The 22,191-nt window shown below is 41.5% G+C and overlaps 2 protein-coding genes across 2 annotated transcripts; both read left to right on the forward strand.

Moving 5' to 3' along the window:
- The first annotated feature begins 3,282 nt into the window (after positions 1 to 3,282).
- ttll10 (tubulin tyrosine ligase-like family, member 10) lies at positions 3,283 to 12,786 on the forward strand. The gene is made up of 12 exons (XM_070840112.1): positions 3,283 to 3,332; positions 4,183 to 4,483; positions 4,715 to 4,865; positions 5,168 to 5,286; positions 5,427 to 5,547; positions 6,529 to 6,614; positions 8,272 to 8,458; positions 8,755 to 8,926; positions 10,157 to 10,297; positions 11,571 to 11,687; positions 11,790 to 11,883; positions 12,074 to 12,786. Exons 1-12 carry the CDS (start codon positions 3,309 to 3,311, stop codon positions 12,691 to 12,693), a joined length of 2,133 nt encoding a protein of 710 aa, XP_070696213.1. The 5' UTR covers positions 3,283 to 3,308; the 3' UTR covers positions 12,694 to 12,786.
- Positions 12,787 to 13,471: 685 nt separating this feature from the next.
- On the forward strand, positions 13,472 to 21,655 carry LOC139209821 (probable pleckstrin homology domain-containing family N member 1). Its single transcript, XM_070839688.1, has 11 exons — positions 13,472 to 13,900; positions 16,043 to 16,151; positions 17,200 to 17,346; positions 17,590 to 17,676; positions 18,040 to 18,127; positions 18,215 to 18,351; positions 18,447 to 18,593; positions 19,361 to 19,447; positions 19,681 to 19,756; positions 19,874 to 19,950; positions 21,135 to 21,655. Exons 1-11 carry the CDS (start codon positions 13,806 to 13,808, stop codon positions 21,267 to 21,269), a joined length of 1,185 nt encoding a protein of 394 aa, XP_070695789.1. The 5' UTR covers positions 13,472 to 13,805; the 3' UTR covers positions 21,270 to 21,655.
- Positions 21,656 to 22,191: the final 536 nt, after the last annotated feature.

A 22,191-nucleotide genomic window follows, 5' to 3' on the forward strand; every position in this document is an offset into this window, starting at 1 on the left:
CTGTCACGTTCTTGCCAGAGTCTGTTATCGGTGAGTCATTTTCCCCTTCAAAGTCAAGTGGTATTCCTCCTGTGTCTGTTCATAGCTGCAGAGGGTGTAACCAACATACTGAATGACGTTGATCCAGGAGGTTACCATCTGTACACATCATGTCCTCAAAAGAAGCACCGTGCATGTCTCTCTGCAGTTAGTGTGATCACAGAGGCTCAACTGGGTGGGACTGAGGGAACTGGGGGACTGGGAACATTTCTCCTCCATCCATCACATAATGATGATAGTGTGAAATACCAAGGCTGCACGGAGGATAGAAAGTCTTTATTTAAGAGCCATATCACTGATTTTTACATTATGTTTATCACATAAGCCAGAGGTTTTCCTCGTATTTAGCTGCTTAGGATAAATTTTGTGATGGCTAGTGGATCTGATTGTGTCGCTATTGTAAACTAAACCCTCGACAGCACCTAGATCTGCTACATTAGTGTTAAAAGAGAACAGGAAGCCTGTTGGAAGTATTCAATCAGCAAAAAAATCACACAGACGTCCCATTATGGAGTTGACAACAACAAAATGATTATTTTTGCAAATCTTTTTCAAAACAACTGTTTATCAGAGGATGAAAATTTGCTTATGGCATGTACATTTTCCCATGTTAAAGACAATGTCTTTGTGTCTCCATTGTGTATTTGTCAGTAGTTGGATTGAATGAATACAGACCCTGGGAACAAGATGCCAGCCCCCTCCCACTAAACCAGCCCCCTCTGCTTTACCGTTGTAATTCTGTAAGGAAATCATGAATAGCAGGAAAGAGAGAGAGACACTATTGAGACGAGCCTTTCTTTACATCGTAACTTAACTCCATTCCTTCCACTATAACACCTTGACAAGGAGAATCCCTCCAAATAATGGGTTGTGGAAGGACACCATTGCTGCAGGCTGCATCCCTGTAATTGCTGAGCACTTCCTGGTATAGGAGGCAGTTGAGATGACATGGGAATGGGCGAGTCGCCAAAGACACACACACTTTAGGGTGTCACCGCCCCGAGACACACAGGCACACATGCTTCTCATCTAATGATATATATTTGTCATCATTTAGCTGAATTTCACCCAACAAGTAATGTAAAGATGTAGTTTGTTCTATTTGTGTGGTTTGGTTGGAATAAATAGGAAAATAACTGGGCTGTTTGAATGATCCATGGATGAATAGGCAGTGAGAGGAGCAGCACCTGCAGAACCTCAAACCTAATTTACACAAAGAAAAAAAAGGAAGATAATGTTAAGGAAAGTAAACATTATCACACTGACAGATTAGAATGAAATGAAAATAGGAAAGTTGTGAAATATGTTACGCAAAAAAGGGAATGTACAGGTAGCTACACAAAATACACAACGCACATATTCTCATATATGAATACACATACAGACACACACACACACACACACACACACACACACACACACACACACATGCACACAGCCTCTTGGCAGATGGTGAACCATCAGGTCGACAGGGCTGTAAAACAAGCCTGTTCTCTTTGTCCACCTACGCAGCACTTTGCACAGTGTGTCTATCAGATGGCGGCTCTTTATCAAGGTGTGGCTGACACCGGCTCCACACAAGGCTCTGTTAAACAGGAACACGGCAGGCCTGCCCCTAATAACCGTGCTGCTGTGGCTGGTCTCACATCATTGCCAGGCAGCTCTCTCTTATCGCTGCCATTTTGCACTCAGACACCTAAATGGGACTTTTACAGCCCTGTGTGTTTGTGTGTGAATGACTGACCTGACAAGACTGTCTGGGGACTATTACTTCATTCTTTTAAATTTAGTCATGTGTGAATTGTGTAACAACACATACTGGGGGGCGATGGCAGTTAGGGTTTGTATTTCTTTGACTTGAACCATGAAGAGGAAAAGTTGACTTTTTAAAGTACATATCACCCATTTACAGTCAACCCAGCAGGACTTATTTTGGCTACCTGTCATTCATTCGGGGTAGAGACTTATGGGTAATGGGAGAGTCAAACCAAATCTGACATACACTTTTGTGATCTTGATAACAAAAACAGATGAATATTTATATTTTATTCTGCTCTTTAGCACTTTAGCACATGTTCCCCAGTTCACTGGTGACTCAGGTTAGCTTTAAACATATTGTAAATACCTTGAATAAGCTCTGCTGGGTGTCAATGCGTTGGTTAAACTTCATTTGTTAGGTGTATGCGTCACTCCTGGTTCCCCTACAGTATGTGTAATTATACGGTTGCATGGATGCTGGGTTGGTGAGGTACCCACCCCTGTCAATTATCAAACTGTTGGGAGGAAGAGAGGAGATTATGCATAATTGCCAACTGTGGCTGCGTCTGGGTGTTTCCTCCTGAGTCAAATCACTGAGACAGAAAAGTGATAAGTGGATTTTCCATGCAGACAAATGTTATGTTGCTCAACTGCTTACCTGCCTCTGGATTTGGCACGAGACAATGTAATTAATGATGATGTCTGCCATAAAAATAATGATTCTGTTAATGTCTGGCTAAGTGCTTTGGTTATTTTACAGCTCAAGTTATTTTGTATTTAAAGGTTTGGAAGGTGGAATTAATTTTGTTTTGTGCTACTAAGTAATTATTTTATTGACTGCTACACTTTTCTGAATATGGAACAGAGTATAGAAATACAGCATATAGAATATATTCAACAAAATATAGAAATTAAACAACATAACATTTATAGTTTGTGTAGAGGAATGACAGCAAAAAAGCAGTGACAAATATAAAGGGGAAACCATTACGTCTGCATTAAAGCACGTCTTCCACAAAATGTAAGTCACCAGGCTTTGGAAAATATTATTTTACCTTCCGTGTTGAGATATGTTACCTCGGAAAACTGCCAAATCGGTTTTGATTGACACTCTGCTCTTATGTTACCATAGGGTCCAGACAACAGAGGCTTACAGGCAGTTAATATTGAATGAGGCTGAACTTGGAGGTGGGGTGGGTGTGGGATACGCACTCTTGAGTAGTTAGTTTGCCTTGAGCTGCTGTTGTTAAGGTTCAGTCTACAAGAGGCAACTGTTGCTAAGGGTAACCGGTGATTGTTTACATTGGTCCACTGGGTGCTGCAGAGTGGCAGACTGTGGCTGGTTTCAGAGGGCTAAATTGCTGACAGACCATGTGATTTCACCTCTGTCGAGTCTGTCCTTCAGTCTGTGGGTTAGCTGCTTGTCTGGGCCTTGCAGTCGCACTACAAGGTTGAGCGCACATGGCAGAAGAAGAACAGGCCGAGTAGGTTTCCATGGAGTCTGGCTGTCCATGTGTGTGACGCTGGAGTTGCAGGTAAAACCGATGGCTTCTAAATGTAGCAACAATAAGGTCATAGTTCAGCTCCTGTCTAGTCATACAAAGTGCCTTTATATTGAGATGGCACATTTTCTTCCTCTGACGTCATTAACTTTTAACTTTTACTGGCAGACTGGGGTTCGAGTCCAAAGGGGCAATGTTGATGGTTTATTTTTACACACACATACACACTCACCGTGTGTATGAGGGGCTAAGATTTGTATAGCATTCTGTATGGTTTACTTTTTTAGGGTTTAGGCTGCTTTCCAAGTTTATTGCGGATTAGAAACTGAAATGCGCATGATGTTGAATCGGGTTACAAACACAACGGAAGCTTGGTTTTGAAGTGAAACATGTCCAAATGAGTTAAGTAGCTTTGCAATTTGTCTTGGCAAACTATGAAATCTATGCATTACATATACTGTGAGAAAACATTTAATCAATTACTCACTGCTGGAACAAGTGCAGAACACAATGACAAACTAGGTGGGCATGAATTTCTGTACCAAAGCTATCCAGACATTTATGACGGCTCACCTACTAAATGTTGACATATGTCACTAGGTAAGTTAAAACTTTGGCCTGCAATCAGAGGAAACATCCTGCAGGGACCACGAATGTCTGTAAAACATTTCATTGCAACTTAAACAAGTGGCGGGCCTACAAACTGACAGCCTGACATGCTGTAGCCATCTCTAGAGCCACAATGTTGGCGTGACTAATGAAAATAATCCCACGTGGATATACCAAACATGTTTGATTGTACTAGAGAAGGTCAAATTCTTCTTACTTTCCTCTCATACTCCACTTGATCTTCAGTGTACTCACCACCGATCTGTGCCAGCAGCACGTCATGTCATCTGAGAGCTGGGTGGAGCCCCGCAGTGAGGGCCAGACAGAGGAGACTGGACATGAGAAGGAACAAGGGGAAGAAGCAGAGAAGGAGGAAGTGGAGGTTCCCTGCAGGGACAACCAGCCTGCAGGAAGCCTGAGGCAGGAGGAGCCGGGAGGAGAGCGGCCGTCGTCACATGACCACAGTGGCATGCAGGAAGAGGTCCAAGGGGAGGAGACTGAAGAAAGGACTCAGGAAAAGAGAGAGAGGCTTCCCCACATGACCGTCAACCAGGAAAGCCATGAAAGAGGGTCAGGTGTGTGGAGAGAAAAATGGGACGTCAAGTGTGACGTCACTTGTTGTTTTATTATTGCAAAATAACAAAACACAATACAGCACATTTCAACACTGCAAAATAAGCAGACTCACATTCAGAATCGTTCGTTATAATCTGAGGCCGATAGCTGTAGTAAGTTCATCAACACCATTTACATGTATGCAGTGATAGAGCTCATGTGCATGATTTCTTTGTCTATGAACGCATCAGGTGCCTGCCTGGTGGAGCGATACCTGCGGAGGTCCTTCCCGAGGGGCTGGTCCACCTGCTCCTTCCCAGAGAGGGGCAGGGAGCGGCAGGTAGAGGAGCCCCGGGGGCCTGGGCCTTTCTACTTCTTTGGAGGAGCCAATGGGGCTGAAATGTAAGCAGAGAAATATGAAATAAAGATCGTAAGGGGTTTTAATAAGGTGATGGATTCAAGATATTTCAAAAGCGTGATCACACTTTAAGTGAAGTTATCTAATTTTAAAATAAAGGCTTTAGAAAGATGATGACCTCTAAGGAGAGACTTGTTTGTTTCATGCTGGCAGAACACCTTATTCACCTGCTGGATATTTTGTTTTGAGCCCATGAACCCTACTTTTACATGTGACCCCTGATCTCTGGATTGGTGTGTGATTAAAACAGAAGTGTGACTGGTTTCCTCTGGGACTTTTCCTTTAGAGTGAGCAGTTACTGTGAGAGCAGAGGATGGAAGAGGACTTACAACAAGCACAGGGAGGATTTCAAGCTCAAGTGGTGTGAAACCAAATCACCAGCGACCTACTGTAACTTCAGACAAGGTTCAGTAACTACTATAATAACCACAGGACATAATCTGAATGCTGTATGCCTTAGAAAACCTTTATCTCCAAAATATAATTTCTTGTTTCATTTGTGTAGAAAAGAGGTTTATAGCCTTCCATTCATGTGTTGTTAACAGGTGAACAGCTGGTGTACCAGATCCCCAACAACAAGGTGCTCACCACTAAGATCGGCCTCCTCAGCAGCCTGCGGGAGTACGAGCGAGTCAGCAGCAAAGTCAACCACGGTCGAGGACTGAGGTGAAGTGGACAGCTGTACTCCTGCTGCCTATTCATCTTTTATCCAGAAAGGCCGTGTGTACTAAAAGCAGACAGATATAATAGTCTGTCATCTGTACAGAGTTTATAGCTGTGTGACAAATCTCCTAGCAACCATCTGGTCCCATCACGGTGGGTCAATAGAGGCCTGGCCCTGCAAATACTCACTGAAAGACATATCAGCCCGTGATACTATTTAATACACATGAACAAAGTGCATCATCAGAAATAGGCCTCCCATCTGAATCACACAAGCTTATGTGTGTTGATTAGTACTATTTCATTATTAATAGTAAATGAATAGAGTTAATGCATCTGTCTTTTAAACTACTGCGTGAAATGTTTGGTGAAGAGAAGTAAGTCTTAAATATTGAAGAATTCCTTTTAGAGAATAAGACGTTCAAAGTCCTGACTGATTATTTAACCATGCAGAACAGAAAAAAAAACAGACAAAACAAACAAACCCACTCCCACTTCCTCATCTAACCCCTGTTCACACTTGACGCAAGTTTCATTTGAAGGTTAAGGTACCCTGTTGAGTTTTTGGCCAGTAATTGTTGCGTGTTTTTACACATTGGTGCATGTTTGAATGTTATGCGTTCACATTAGGACAACAGTTTATCGTATATATATATCAAATATGTCAATGTATCTGCAGTGGAAGTCGGTTTCACTGACATATCCATTGAAAACAACTGCTAGGCTCTGACAAGGGCTGAAAATGCTGAAAACAGGTAATAAACAACAGATGAACCTACTTTGGATTAACTTATCCTAAAGAAAAAAAAAATTGTAAAATCACAGATATGGCCCTTTAAGCAACTAATTTGTGGTTTAAGCTCAAACTTAACTTGAAGTGATATTTTTATTTTACCTTTCTTATATTCAGTTCATTGTCTTTTTTTGTAATCCTCCGCTGCTGAGGTCACACAGCCATTCACCTTGTTGTGCTGATCACCACAGGAGGCTGAAAATGGAGGAGTTCATTCCCACTACCTTCCGAATGGACATGAGGGAAGAGAGGGAGGCTTTCTTTGCCAAGCACGAGGGTAAATTACACATCTCAACTGCGTTAACCTGCATCCTGATGCAACAACAACACAACACTGGTCCAACAGGATTTGTGTTTAGATAGCCGTCTCCAGCTTATAATAAGTCAAATCAAACTTGACCTGTTATGCGTCCAACAATGACATGAAACTGAATAGTTTGTGCTTGGCAGAGTTAAGACAACAGTTACCTTGGTGACTGTTTAATCAAGATGTTGAGAACGTTGGAAAATAATGCACTTCAGCTCCCATAAGGCCCTGATAAAATCACCAGGGGAACATGTTGTTGCCATAGAGATGAGTCAGCAGAGGGCAGGGCTGAGACGCAAACACAAGGAGAGACACTCAACAGGATCTGGATGTCGAGCTGCTGCAGCACCAGGCAGGACTGAATACATCCAATATTAACACTGAAAAACATTTTCACTTTGCTTTTAAGCACCGGAGATGAAACGATCCGCTGTTTTTTTTGATGTTTGTAGTGCAAGAGAGACACACGGCATTATGATAAGTAGTGCACAGGTTATGACAAACATGGTTATCGTTAAGTAAACAGGACAAAAACACAGACAGCTGGTTTAGATGTGTGGGTGACGGACGATTCGTGGAGAAGAAGACGAGAAAAGAACAGATCAGAACAGTAATAGAAAAAAAAAAATCACTGTTCTCTATGGAAGTAGATTTACGGCTCTATAATGAAAAAAAGTCAGTATAACGAGAAACTTTCTCAAAATAATGACTTGCCATAGCAAGATAGTCATTATAAAAACTTAGAGGATCTTTTTCTTCATCACAGTGGATTTTCATAGTTCTCCATCCTCCTGCTGTAAGCGCTGAATATGTTACTCCATAGTGAGCTGTAAATTGAGTTTTTTTCGACACTCATAACTCATTTTTAACTAGCACTACCACGTACAGTCGTAACTTGACATAATGTAGTGCTGAACTCAAAGTATATATATAAATAGTACTCATTAGACAGCTGAATAGTCCCCAATAGAGTTACATTATATTGTAGGATTATTATTACTGATTACTGATGCAAGCTGATTGAGGTGAAATTAAAGTTAACTAATTTATAGACTTTGACTTTATAGTCATTCATCATATTTCATGAGCTGATTATATGCTGTTCAATCCAACTACTATCATGTAAACGGAATAAAAAGTACAATGTTTCTGTCCAAAATATAGTGGAGTATTATTAAGTAGCTGAAAATGGAAGTACTCAAGTTAAGTGCCAGTTGCATAGAACTGCATAGAGTACTTGAGTAAATGTACTTTTCACTAACTGTATAATGTTAATCTACACACACAACTAAAGAATTTCCTCGTGCGATTTTTGAGGACACAATTTGTACATTTCTTAGATTTGAACACAAACAAAGTGGTGGAAAGTACACGATGCACTAAAGAGTGAATATGGAATGATTTCAGACACCATATAAATACATTATAACTGAATAAAGAAGGTAACACAAGACCACACCACACTAGAAGACTAAATGCAATTTATGAAACATTAAAGAACAAGCAGTGAACATACAACAGTGTTGACCTGAGAAGTCTCATTCGCAACATTTCTAAACAGAGGAGGACTTTATATTTCATATGTCATTAGTTGGTTGATTTACCTGACCTAACTTGATGTCACCAGGTGTGAGCAACAATGAGAGCCACATGTGGATCTGTAAACCCACGGGTCTGAACCAGGGCAGAGGGATCTTTCTTCTGAGGAGTCAGGACGACGTAGCCGCCTTCAGACTGAAGCTGCAGCACGCCGAGGACAGCAAGGCCAACAGGAAGACGTACCTCCGCCAGCCCCAGGCTCGCATTGTCCAACAGTGGGTAGACGCACTAGTTTATTGTTAAAAGAAACATCATGACACATTTTATGTCTCCAAAAAGGCAAGTTTCACAGATGTATGAAAATATCTTAAAAACATACATACAAGAGCAAAATACAGAAGGCTGCCTGACTATGGAGTACTAAAATCTGAGAAAGTGTAGTAATCATTTGGACAAATTTGTCTCAGCAATTGTCTACCGTACTCATCAGCTACTTGTTGATGCATCAGACTCACCATGGAATATTTAATGTAGGTGTTGACACAGTTTTGATGTGGATGCATTTCTGCAGTTACATCCAGAGGCCGCTGCTTCTGAAAGGGAAGAAGTTTGATGTGCGCTCTTACCTTCTGATTGCCTGCACTGCTCCTTATATGGTCTTCTTTCGCCATGGATATGTGCGCCTGAGCTGTGACCTCTACGACCCCACCTCTAACAACCTCTCTGCCCACCTGACCAATCAGGTACACCTTAAAGGATATATTAAGGTTTGAAATGACTGGTAGATCACATCTCTGCAATAGCTGCAATGCCATCCTACGGGCACAGATCAAAGCACTTCCACTAAAAGTGCTTAATTTTGCCACTGACACTTTACATAAAGGATCCCTACAGAGACAGATCTTTGTTTTTGTCAATCGAGTCTGGTCTGAGCAATGCAACGGATATTTCTGGTGAAGCGAAAAGGATCTTACAGCTCTATATCTGTAGGGATCCCTTCTGTAAGGTTGTCAGACACTTCAAATAACAATCTCAGCCTATCAGTGGCAAAAACAAGCATTTTTAGAGGACAATCCAAGGATTATAGTGTAGTTTGCTCTCTGCCTGCTCTCATCTGTCGGTGGAGGTGATCTACTGGATCAGTTCCAACACATTTTGTAACTACCAGTAAAGATACTGTTGATACAGTTTAAAATACTGAAATTCTGACCCTTAATAGTCCACAGGCTGCCAAAACATCCAGGGTTAACCGGCACATCAAAATTTAAAGGAAAGGATCATAACTTTTGTGAGCTCTGAGACAGGACTTTTCTTAAAAATTAACCAAGAATTCTCACACTGGTTTTAAATACCTGCAGTGATGTTAGATTGAGTCACTGGTAGGAAATTAGGCAGTTGTATAAAACATCTCCATGATACATCCTGTTAAAATAGATTAGGAAATGGGTCGTGCCAAGGGCGGCTTAACACAGTCAGACCACTGACGTATGCAGTGAAAAAAACAGTCCATGCTATGTTAAATGTATGGCCTTTGTGTTTCTGCCAGGAAAACTAATAAGCTGCACTGAAAAATAACAATGACACTCTGTCACCACCAGTATGCCTGCAATGAATAAAAAGAAGTGGGAATGAAGAAGCACTTCTTTTGTTTCCTTTTGGTACAACACAGTATTTTAAGGGAGAAACAGCAGAAGAGATGAGGACTAACATTGATATGACTTTTTATTTTTTGGAGTTTAAAGACTGGCTGAAAGGCTGATTAAGCTGTTTAATGTCAACCATGCAAACACAATGACCTGCAAATTAAAAAGGGCAAAATAATTACTGATGACACTGAAGAGATTTTTCATCCCACCCTCTTTACATGCGTATCACCATTATTTCCACAGAGGTTGAATAGATGGAGCATTAGCTGTGGCACTAACTGTCTCTCTGCTTCATGTGTCTCTGGGCCCCCTGCTGTCCGTCTCCAGTACATGCAGAAGAAGAACCCTCTGTACAGCCAGCTGAAGGAGGACACTGTGTGGTCCATGGAGAGCTTCAACACCTACGTCAACGAAAGGTTTCGGGTTGCCAAGGGTCTGCCCAGGGACTGGGTGCTGGGCGACTTTGCAGTGAGTGCAGCTGCGTGTTGCAGCTCTCTGGGACCAATTACCTTTATAATGATGGTTGTTGGCGCTTGCATTTAATTGAGATTGTGGTTGGGTTTGGATGATCTCACTCCTGTCTGAGGATACATAATGTTATTACTAAAACGAAATATCACATGCTGTTTGGTGGCTGTTTTCATCCATAGTGCAATACGGTACAACAGTTAACTGTAAAATGCAAACATTTTTATCATCACCTGCTAGAGGGAAAACTCAAACTCTGATAGTGACACACATCAAAGTATATACAAAAAACAAAATGTAGCTGTTTGCGTCAACAGAAACCTGCTATTGAGTCACTTCAGTATTTTGGTTCGAGCTCAGAGGTGACACATTTGCAGAAAGCTGCATTACACACTGCTGTGTGCTGTCGTGTTGCATTATGGGAGGTGTAGGATTCAGTGTTTTTACAGCTTAAATCATATAAGAGTCTAAAATTCAGGGTATCTTTTTTTTAATTCTTTTTTAAATCTGTTTCAGAATTCTCCCAACTTTATTTAAATGTAATACACGATTCTTCACAGTGACAATACAACTTATAGTACTGCACTAACACAGTGGGGCTTAGTATTTCCTTAACTGTTTGCTGATAAGATACTAGTGAGACTCAGTAATAATCCTAAAGCTGCGCTAATCCATATTTTTAATTAATCTACTCAGAGTTTTAGCTTCGTGTAGCTTCTTGTTTTGGTTTTCCGGCCCACAAATTTGTCTTTCATCATCCTCGTCTCCAGCAGCAGCTGTTTTCTGCTAAAAACCTCTGATAAACCTGCTGTACGCTACCCACCCAGCACCAAACAGCACACAGACAGTTCGCTATATTCAGGTGGCTTCATGCCTCCAAATGAATGGCACCATTGCTCCATGTCTGCTGGGTGTGTAACTAGGAAGTTGTTTGCTAACACATTTGCCATAAGAGATTTCTATGGTGATCATACTTATCTATTAGATTAATACAGCTAAATTGTTTCACAAGAAGACAAAACCAGTCATCAGCAAATACTGTAAATCATAAAATCATTAAAAAAAAGACGAATAAATTATCTTTCTGTCTTGAAGAAATCCACCCTCACATTCTCATATATATACACATATATATGTATATATATGTGTATATATATATATATATATATATATGTGTGTGTGTGTATATATATATATATATATATATATATATATATATATATATATATATATATATTGCTCACTGCTTGTTTTTTTACCTTCCATCCGGCAGACGCGCATGCAGCAGATCATGACGCAGTGTTTCTTTGCAGTCAAATCCAAGTTAGACCGCCGACTGGGCTTCTTCGACCTGATTGGCTGCGACTTCATGGTTGACGAGGACTTCAAGGTGGGTGAGACGCTGCTGGATGTCTGAACGGTGGTCAGCGGTTAACGTGTGCATCAATGTGCATGTTTCTGGACTAGTCATGTCTTAACATGCTCCTAATAGGTATGGCTGCTGGAGATGAACTGTAATCCAGCTCTCCATACGAACTGTGAAGTGCTGAAGGAGGTGATACCCACCGCTGTTACAGAGACTCTGGGTGAGCTCACGTTATTAAATACATTTCACGCCACGCTCAGACAAAACTGTTCTCACACCATTTCACTGTATGCATGTTGTAGTCGCTGTTCCAGTTAATAGATTACTCATTTATTTGCTCAGCTGGCTGATGTGTGATACCACCCATCATCTTGTTTTATCTGTTGTTGCTCCTTCATGCTCTTCTCTAGATTTAACTCTGGAGGTCTTTAACAAGTGTCGCCTCAGGCAGAAGATTCTTCCTTTGGCCAGTCAGAGGGAGTTTGTGTTGCTGTACAACGGAGTTCACCCTCCTGATTCAGTGCTGCAGAGCAACACAAACCGTGAATTAAACCAGAAAAGCACCAAAAAGACTGAACCCAGAGGATGTAAAGCAGGGACGGAGGGTAAAATGGTGCCTTCAGCATCTCCTGAGAATCTCTCAGGGAGGGGTGAAGGAAGGAGTAGTTCTAAGTCATATCATCATCCCACCACCACCACGTCCACCGCCACCTCATCTCCCCATCAAACCTCTCCGCCCGTGCAGGGACCTTCACATCAGACTGTCAGGAATAAGAACCTCAGGCCTCGTGTTGAGCTCAGGCCGAGCAAGTGTACCCTGCATCACCATGTGAAGGCTGCAGATGACGCCAAGATGAGGATCTTCATGTCGCTGTCATCACCAGCGCTGAGTGGAGGGATCTCTGTCTGTGGCTCCCCAGAAGCAACAACACCAGTCCCTCGTCACGCTGGATGTCCTGCACACGAGAACAAACATGAAAGAGGGGTGGACGCAAAGAGTTTAGTTTGTGAAACGAAAGAGGAACTGTGACGCATTCTATGCAAACAGCTGGGATCTAAAGAGCTCTGTTTATAAAAATATCCACACTTTGGACATCTGGTGCTGTTTTACTGTCAGAGAAACTCAGAGAAATGCTAATTCATATTTAATGCGAACAATATAGATCTATTTATCACTTTAATAATGATAATTGGGTTCATTCTATGTCATCAATATGAATATGTTACCTTTGATTTCAATTGAAATTTTTCTTCAATAAATGAAAACTTGTTTACCATAAATCACCATCAGTCATCTTACAAGTTGCATCACTTCACAACGCCAGAACCACTCAGACGTGATTGTGTGCAAACCCTCCCACCATCTTACTGTAATTCTAACCAGGAAGATCAACACACAGGCTCCACTCCACATTTGTTGTGGCTTCTTGTTTTGACTGCACTGACGTTTCAAAACTCACAATTATCTCACTTTGCCCCTCCGCGCTCAGGCTCTGTGCATATAAACACAGGCAGGCATGCTCCAATCTTTCTCAACAGGAGGTTGCTTCATCCACATGCTTTTGAACGAGGAGGCTGAGAGCGCCAGAGAGGCTGGCTTGTCAACCTGAAGAGGTGCAATATCTGTAGGAGCTGCAGTTTTCTACCAACAAACTTAAGCATGTCTTTGAATGACCGTTTTTATTCGTCATGCTGAAGCGTCAGCAGGTTGTCAGAAAAAAAACCCAAACGAACTGAGGAAGCTGCTCAGTTCTCTGCAGACAGCCAACTGACAGGAAGGGAGGAAGGAACAACTACACGCTGCGACTTCTTGCCACTTTTATCTACAACTCCTCTTCAAAACCTTTCGTTCTCGAGGCTTTATGGGAATATATTCTACATGCTGATAAAAAGGGGGATCTAGAGCTTAGCAAGCACTCCCCCCCCCCTCATACTCCTCCCCCCCTTCTGCAGCGCACAATATCCTCTTTTGGACCCAACCAGCCCCTGTTTTTATGTTATCTCTTTGGTTTTAGTCTGGCACACACACACACACACACACAAACACACACACGCAGTGGGGATGATTGTCTGGGCAGATGGTGCTCAGTGTGTGGACTAGAGGCTGAGACAAGGCGTGGAGGGACAGAGTCTTGGTCCGTCATGGGATGCTGCAGTGTGACCCAGAGGCATACTGGGGTGGACGAGGTGGGCCCTGATGAGATCGAGCTCCTGGAACTGTCTGGAGACAATTTAGGGTAAGACCCAAATACAAGCTGATAATTCAGTTTAGCGCTGAGAACTGTTTAAAAATAGAAAAGTACTGAAGGGGAATTTATACGAGAATGATTGTACTTGGATCCTGTAGCTGAATATTGCAGAGGAAGTAAGGGATGCCAATTGAGCGATCTTTATTGTGCTTATCTTCACAGTTTCAGAGAGAGAGAGTGCCTTTTGGGTTTGGTTAAATGTGGTTTTGTGTGTGAGCGAGTTGTCGAGGAGGAAGCTTCGACTTTCTGTGAAGCGAAAAGAGCGCTTTAGCAGCTTCTCGTTCAACCTCTGTGGTTTTCTTTGGAAGGTCATGCGTCAGCTTTCACAGCTGAAAATCTAAAAGCTAAAGAACTTTTTCAAAGCTGCACAGGAGTCAGTCATACCATCACCAGGATGTGCTTTTACACAGAAAACTTCCAGGTCATGTGGTGAAGAAAAGGTTCAATTATAAACTCTTTAACCTTGTTGGAAACACCTGCAGAACAACAGCTTACAGCCATATGATCTCCACCCATTAGCACCTGCCAGAACAACAAGGCAGGAGAACTAATTGGCTCCTATTTACTCAACATGAACTTGGGGACTCGGTGATGCTGCACTGATGTGATTAGCAGATTACTATAAGACAATGGCTGAAGCATGGAGGGGTTTAATTTGGAGTCAGGGCGGGACAAATCCCCGCTCGTACTAAGGCTGGGGGATTAGCAGAGGCTAATCACGGCAGTAGCTACCAGTCCTTATGTGTGGCTGTTTAATGACCACTAATGTTTACTGTTGTAAAGACGCACACTCAACTATAGACCGATTTTAACTGTGTTGGTATACAAGAGATAATGCACTGTGCTTAGCACAGATCCACATCGCTCAAACAGTGCATTTGGAACAGAACTGCCAATTACACATGCTTTAATGTTTTCACTCTTTTCATTACTTTGTGTTTATTTTAATAGGGACAGGTATCGATTCAATCCTTTTATTGTAATGACCATAAAAAACAGGTGTCACTGTACAATGAAATTCTTGCTTTGCCCTTTCACCCTCGATGTAGTGTTAGGATTAGAAATACATAGATAAACAGAAAAAGAAAAGCAGATGAATATCAACAATAACAGTGCAGTGTACACACAAGATGAAAAACAATATATTCAAGAAGAAAGCTATATACAATGGTAAGTGGTAAGAGCAGTTTGAAAATATCGTATAGTGTATAGTATATAACAAGGACCAGTGTCACATTTATGGCCATTTACGAGAATAAACTCAACAAAAAAACCCAAACAATACAGCACAAACCAATACAACTACCAGAAAATTCAGTGTGTGAAAAACTTTTAAAAGCTGTGTCAACTTGAGTTTGAAATGATAGCACTCGTGATGTGAGCAGATGTGTGTCTGAACTGTGAGAGGCTCTTTGGTCCCCTGAGAGCTACCACCAAGTCACTGCACACCTTAGGAACCTGCTAATTTATGGATGGGTTTGATATGAACAAATGTAATGACTTGATCAAATTGTGTCATATTTAGTTTCTTAAGAATAAATATGGCAGTGTATGAGGTTTGCCAGCTTCCCTTTCAGATTATAGCTACAGGCATATAATCTGTGTGTCATTGTGGGACAAACATAGTTTTTTGTGTGCCGACTGACTGGTTTGATGATACTTGATGTCACGTTTTCTGTGTACATCCGCCACAGGCCACATTCAAAACCTGCTTTGAGTTAGTAAGTAGAACATATTGATGTATGAAATTGGGACAAAGTTTATGTCTGTGACGGACAAAGGCTACAAAACATGGTGCTAAAGGGTCAGCAGTTGGAGGAGGTCTGTCTCTGCTGTAATCTGATTATGTCTGGCTGCTGCCGGGCTGCAGGGGGGTCAAGACAAGTCATTTAAATTATGATATGTTCAATCTCCTCAATTTAGTTTCTTTTAGGGCTCCCCGGAGCTCTAGCCAATCTGAGCAGACACCGCGAGGTAACGCACACAAGCAGGAACTCACAATCACAGAACAGACACTTCAACATTCACACTGAACAGAAAGGACCAGATACCGAGACCACATCCGTGCTATAGTGAGGCCACAAAGCTAACCACTGTCTGATGAAATGCGTTGATATGTTGTTTATTCAGGGTGTGGAGTCTGGGAGAAACCAGGCTTCAGCTGTCAGTGAGGAACAGCAGAGATGAGCAGCCGGCGCCACCTCCGCGCTACCCTTCAATACGACACCTGGAACAAGAGGTCACTACGTTTGTGATGTGTGTGTGTGTGTGTGTGTGTGTGTGTGTGTGTGTGTGTGTGTGTGTGTGTGTGTGTGTTGTGTAGGAAAATGACAAATACACATGTGGAAACTTTATCATGCACTATTCACAGTGAGAACACAGCGTGTGGCTCACTTTGGGCAAACACTTTTTTGTGAGATGCACCTCACATGAATTATAAACAGTTTCCACTCGGTGCTGTTATTTGTGTTGAGGCCAGACACACTGTTTACACACTGCAAGAATTTCCATGACAAAACTTGAGAGATTGTGCATTCCCAGTTTGGTGTGATTCAAACTTTACGGGAAATCAAAGGAGGGACGAAACACTGCCACACAAACATGGGCTTCACACTTTTCCCACTAAATATGAAGCATCCGAACCTCTGCAGAATAACAGAACAGACACTGCTTTATTTTTAACTTATTTCACTGAACCTTTAATTCACCTGGAATATTCCCCTGACTGAGACAGCATCATACAGAGTTTCACATAAAAAAAAAAAAACCCATCAGACTTAAAAACAAGCAGAAATTCTATCAGTGACTTAAGCAGGACATGTGCATTCAGGGGTAAAATATTCCTTAATTCTGTTATAATCATCTTCTAAATGCTTTTAAAGTAATCTGGTGAAAGATGACTCTGTAGCTCATAGAAGAGGGTGCAAAAACCTTAAAAGCACTTTCACCATGGACAGATTGGGTTCGAGGAACGACGTACACAATTTGCAACAGACGGTTGCAGCACATTTTGGGTTTTCATCCCCTGGATTTTGCAACGTTTTGCCCAGACAACCGCTAGAGCCTTGCAACAGTGAAACAAACTCCAATTTTCTGTGTAACCCATGACTCATAAGACTGTGAAACACGTGGCCACACTTTGAGGGCAGTGATATGTGTGTGAAAAATATTTGAATATCTATTTTAACTAGGAACAGCAACATACAAGTTTTATTTCACCTTGGGGGGGGGGAAGGCCACCCATGAAGCGTCAGTAGAAATGGGCTGATGCTGTTTTGTGTCTATAGGTGGTGCTCTGGGGCAGGAGCAGAGATGAGCTGCACCACAGGATTTATTCCCAGCAGCCAATCAGGGACTGGGAGGGCCAACCTGCCCACATGTATGGAGAGATCATCCACTCCTCCCTGGTGTCCCTCTACAACAGCTACACAAAGGTAACATGGCAGCACATGTGGGAGTCAGCTGGGAGTCATGAGGTGTGGCTCTCTAAAATCCACTTTTGAAATACTTTGTTGGTTGTTAATTGTGCTCCAGCTGTTGGGTTTCGTACAATGTCCCAAGACTGACTTCTGTCTGCCAAGCAACAACCTACAGATGCTTAGTCAGAAGTCAGTGCTGCCTTCTGTTTGCCTTTTGGTGTTGAGTCTTTGTCACTTATCTCTGTTTGTCACCCACAGGAAACCGACGAGCACTTCCTGGTGTTATTCTCTTTCCACCTGCTGATCCTGTCCCTGGACCACTCTCGTCAAGAGTTCATCTATGAGGTATCCTTCAGCTGTTATTTTGAAAAATGAAATAGTGGTTATGAGAAGATGCATTTCAGACAGGCTAAATACCAATGTGTATGGTTAGAGGTGACATCGTAGTGATAAAACCAAAGAAAATTATCCCCCGACTTTGCAGTTTCCCTCAGCTCCACAGAGCTTTTTGTCTACATAGTTTTCATTAACTTCGTTTTCTGTGTCAACGGGCAACATTGTAGAAAACCCACTGCACATTACCAAAATACACAGCAGACAGCCAAAAGTTAGTGACTGTTTATAGGAGCATTTACCAGATAAATGAATTAATGAATCAACTCATTTCTACATTAAAAGAATTTTTTCGTCTTAAACTTCATCTCACAGGGCGTCCTTCCCCTTTCTGGACTTTCCTTGCGAGCCGTCTCCCTGGACGCTGACACGTCACACTCCCCACACATGTTTGAGATCGGCAGTGAGTCAGTGGAAATGACCAAGTTCAACTAAGGCAGCATAGTTTAAAGCACTGAGCATCATTCGTGTTGTTTCTTCTTTCACCCAGGTCCAGTGATGGACTCCAAGGTCTTCATATGCACCAATGCTGCAGAGTTACAGAAATGGATGCACCACATAGAAGACAGGAGATACAAGTCACTGGCACAACCCATGAGTCCCTCCCACTGCGCTCTGTCCTATCTAGTAATGACTAACGGCCGCACATCTGGTTACAACTGTGCATGAAAAAGATTACGTTGTAATTAATAAATTGACGATACACACTATTTCCTCCCTAGTTACCCTGCGATGAGCACTGGAAAAGAGAAGAACTGAAAAAGTACTTACTTCAAGCTCCGATACGGCAGTGGGAGGGCTCGCCCATACAGCACATGGGTCAGCCAGGATGCGTATCCACGGTCCACATCATCAACACACACAGACAGGTACCACACACTCCCTCACACCGTGGAGATAATCTACAGCATTTTTTTTTTTAAAATTGAATTAATGATCATGAAATACTGACATTAGAAAATGTGTTTTCCTGGAAGCACTAAAGAAAATTCTGTGATGAGTTGACAAAGTAATCATTTGTTGAGACAGATGGACAACTCTTATGTCGTGATGTTTTGAAACAATAGGATGCACGGTTTATTCATGATGTCACCGAAACAAGATTATTTTGATAAAAAATACTAAGTAAGCGTCTTGTATGAGCCAACAGTGAAGGTGTCACCTCCGCCAGATAAACTGCTTCTTATGAAAATACTTCTTGCATTTGTCAGAGGATCTGAAAGTCAAAACCACATTTCCTGAATATGATAAACATGCGGCTCCGTTTGCCCTCTTTCTTTTCTGGTGTCATAAATTTATCGGACAGATTGTAAACCAGCTAACACCCAGATTATCCAGCACCCAAAATACTGGTAATAATCTCCAATCGCACCGGAAATCAGTTACTGTTTGATTCTGTTTTCTCCTCTAAATAATTTCTTCTCACCAGGGAGTTTGTTTACAACCTGAATGATCATCTAACTTCTTGTGTTCTTTGCCAAGTACAATGGTATTGTTGATAATGAGAATTATGGACAAAAATCCTTTGAAATGCTTCTTGCAGCACATGTGAATATGTTAAATATCACAAGAGTCTATGTGATGTTATAGATAATATTATTTCAAGTGTCTCGGTGTTGTCACTGTGTTTCTGCAGGGACTCCAGGAAAGACTGATGGTTCTCTTCCCTCAAGACGTCCTGCTACTGTCAGTGGACAACAAGCGTCTGAATATAAGATATGAGGTATTGTAAAAATGACTCTATGGGAAAAATCCATAATAATAACCTCCTCAGCCATTGTGGCATAACTACGTCTCCTGGTGACCTTTACACACCGCTTGGTTTGACACATGACATATGGCATGAGTGGGTGGAACGTTTTGTAGCTCTGACCTGCTGCCTACAACATCAATCAGAGCGTGTCGTACTGTCCTCGTGTGTTTTAATTTCTTTTTCTTCTGCGTCATCTCTAACAGGGCAGGCTGCCCCGACACAGCATCAGAGCAGTGGAGAGGTCAGCGCTGCCCGGACGGCTGGAGTTTGAGCTGATAGGTGTGTTGTATTAACGTGTGACATCAGTAGTTTTTTTTACCTAAAATGTGTCTTTTGATAATGGAAACATTACAGTGGGGAATACAGTAATTTTATGTGATCGCTGTCGCGTTTTAGGTGAGCTGGTGGAGCCCCTGCTGGTCTCCTGCACCTGTCAGGAGGATTATTGGAACTGGATCTTTCAATTACAGCAGGTTAGACTGCACTGTCTGACATTTCTAACCCTCTACCAACTTGGGTACTCGCAGACCCCAGACGCTCCACTTTTTGTCGTACCTCACGACCAGTTCTTTACTCTGTTGTTCCAATTTTTCAGGATTTTGTCAATCGGTTTGTTCCTAATGACTTCATGTCATTGTTTTAAAAATATTAATGTATTGGGGTCTTGGTGGACCTCAGTCAAAGGCATCAAATTCTGCCTGTCCAGTTTTATCAGATGGATATATTCATTTATCTCTGAGGTGGTCGGGGCAGACAGACACAGTTTTCATATCCTCAAGTATATCTTTTAGTTTTACACAATATGCAAATTAACTGTAACTTTCCTAGAATAATGATAATAATGTTTTTTTCCAGATAACATTAATCACATGACTAATTATGTTTTACATTGGTAGGATGAGGGTTAAGTTACTTTTTAAAGTTACTTTGCTCTAAATCTTTTTTTTACAAGAAGTTCTGAATCATTCAGGGCTGGTGATCAATAGCACAATGAAAAATAAAAAACCAAACAGTATCTCATACCGTGTTTCTTTTAAAGCAGCCCATATCTTAATCTCATCTGCTGAGCCTGTAGATGACATATCAATCATAAGAGTTCACAGGAAATAACACTGCTGGGTTTCATAGAGGCCATTTAGGGGTTTCCATGGACACACACACACACACACACACACACACACACACACACACACACACACACACACACACACACACACAGACAGAAGTTGGTGGTGACCAAAACAGAACTAAAAGCCAGTGAATATTGAACTTATATGTTGCTCTCTCACTCTGCAGTTAGTTTTTGCTGCCTCCAAGTGGCTCATAATCAGTAAATGCAGGTTTAAGATTAAGAACCAGTTACATTGAATCCACTACATATCTGTCAATCACTACAGACTTCCTGTTTCCTGCAACATGGTGCAGTGTTTTGGTATGAAAATCAACTTGTACAAACTTGTTTTTAGATCACAGACATACTCTTGATAATGTTCAGCAGATAAAACATGTCCTGGACAAGTCATGCATGGGTTTCTTAATTCAGGAATAAATATTTTATGAATTTATAGACTACGTTTGCAAGAAATATTTATGCCATGTCTAATGCAGCAAATGTGAAGCAACTTTGCATCAACAAGATTTTCTGTTTCACCTGCAGCCAGACAGAAGCAGCCACGTTCCCGTGAGTCACGCTGCGCCTCCTCCAATCATGCCAAAGCTGCACAGGAGCAGGAAGGAGTCCCAGGAGCCGATGATAACAGCCGACCAATGCCACATCAATGGACGCAGCTGAGTCATCAGAAAAGCTTGAAAACGCTCTGTAATTATAAATCTAAAATAACACATGTAGATAGTGTGTACATATACTTTTATGTCCAATTGTGCCACAAAATTGAGATGCAGCAGTGAAGAAGTGTTCCCACCATTTCCATCACTCTGTGGGACTGAGAACGTACTCACAGTTCGTTTTCGTGTGGGGACAAGCAAACTAGGTCATGACCCAGTTTAATGACCACAGCGGATGAAATGCTAGATGTAGGCTGTAGAGCTGAAAAGTTTACAAAAGAAAACAGACCTGAACACACTGTACATATTTAGCTTTGAACTCTTGACCATAAAATACATAATGTTTGACATTTTCATAATAAAGTCTTAAAAAAAACTCTAAAGAGTCATTTATTCAACATAGCATATGAATCTGGAAGTATCTGTATTTATTTCCAAGGTTAAACATTTACAGTAGTGTGCAGTAAACATCCAGTGTATTACAGTATTTATATTTATTGTGGTATTAGAAATGAATCAAACTGAAAAATTTACAGTAATGAAATGTAATATCTGTCATATCTATCTTTGTTCACATAAATTTCAGTCATCAACGTAAATGAACCGTTTTCTATTCTTTATACATGAAGCCATCTACAGTGAAGTAAATTTACATCAGAATCTCCTTAGAGAACAACCAGCTAGAGGAGTATAAATACACACGCTGCAACAGCAACCACTTAAATTACAACTAACAACGCAGATATAGAAAAAAAAAAAAAGGGTTACAAACATTTCATGTGCCACTGGAGGAGTTTACATCTGAATGTTAATTATAGTGGTTCAGAAACAACAGGCCTCAGCTCAGTTAGACTGTGCTATTGGTCATTTGGGGATTTATACACTTGATAAGGGGAACAATGTGGATGATTTAGTCCTAATTGTGATTC

The sequence above is a fragment of the Pempheris klunzingeri genome, chromosome 11, assembly GCF_042242105.1.
Source record: "Pempheris klunzingeri isolate RE-2024b chromosome 11, fPemKlu1.hap1, whole genome shotgun sequence".
NCBI classification, from domain to species: domain Eukaryota; kingdom Metazoa; phylum Chordata; class Actinopteri; order Acropomatiformes; family Pempheridae; genus Pempheris; species Pempheris klunzingeri.

Bases quoted from the DNA above. Each gene is read 5' to 3' on its own strand.
- ttll10 (XM_070840112.1), top strand. From the start codon at position 3,309: ATGTGTGTGACGCTGGAGTTGCAG. The intron at 8,927-10,156 runs GTACACCTTAAA...GTCCGTCTCCAG, and splicing joins CTGCCCACCTGACCAATCAG to TACATGCAGAAGAAGAACCC. The intron at 11,884-12,073 runs GTGAGCTCACGT...GCTCTTCTCTAG, and splicing joins CGCTGTTACAGAGACTCTGG to ATTTAACTCTGGAGGTCTTT.
- LOC139209821 (XM_070839688.1), top strand. From the start codon at position 13,806: ATGGGATGCTGCAGTGTGACCCAGAGGCATACTGGGGTGGACGAGGTG. The intron at 18,352-18,446 runs GTAATGACTAAC...TTTCCTCCCTAG, and splicing joins ACTGCGCTCTGTCCTATCTA to TTACCCTGCGATGAGCACTG. The intron at 19,951-21,134 runs GTTAGACTGCAC...TTTCACCTGCAG, and splicing joins GGATCTTTCAATTACAGCAG to CCAGACAGAAGCAGCCACGT.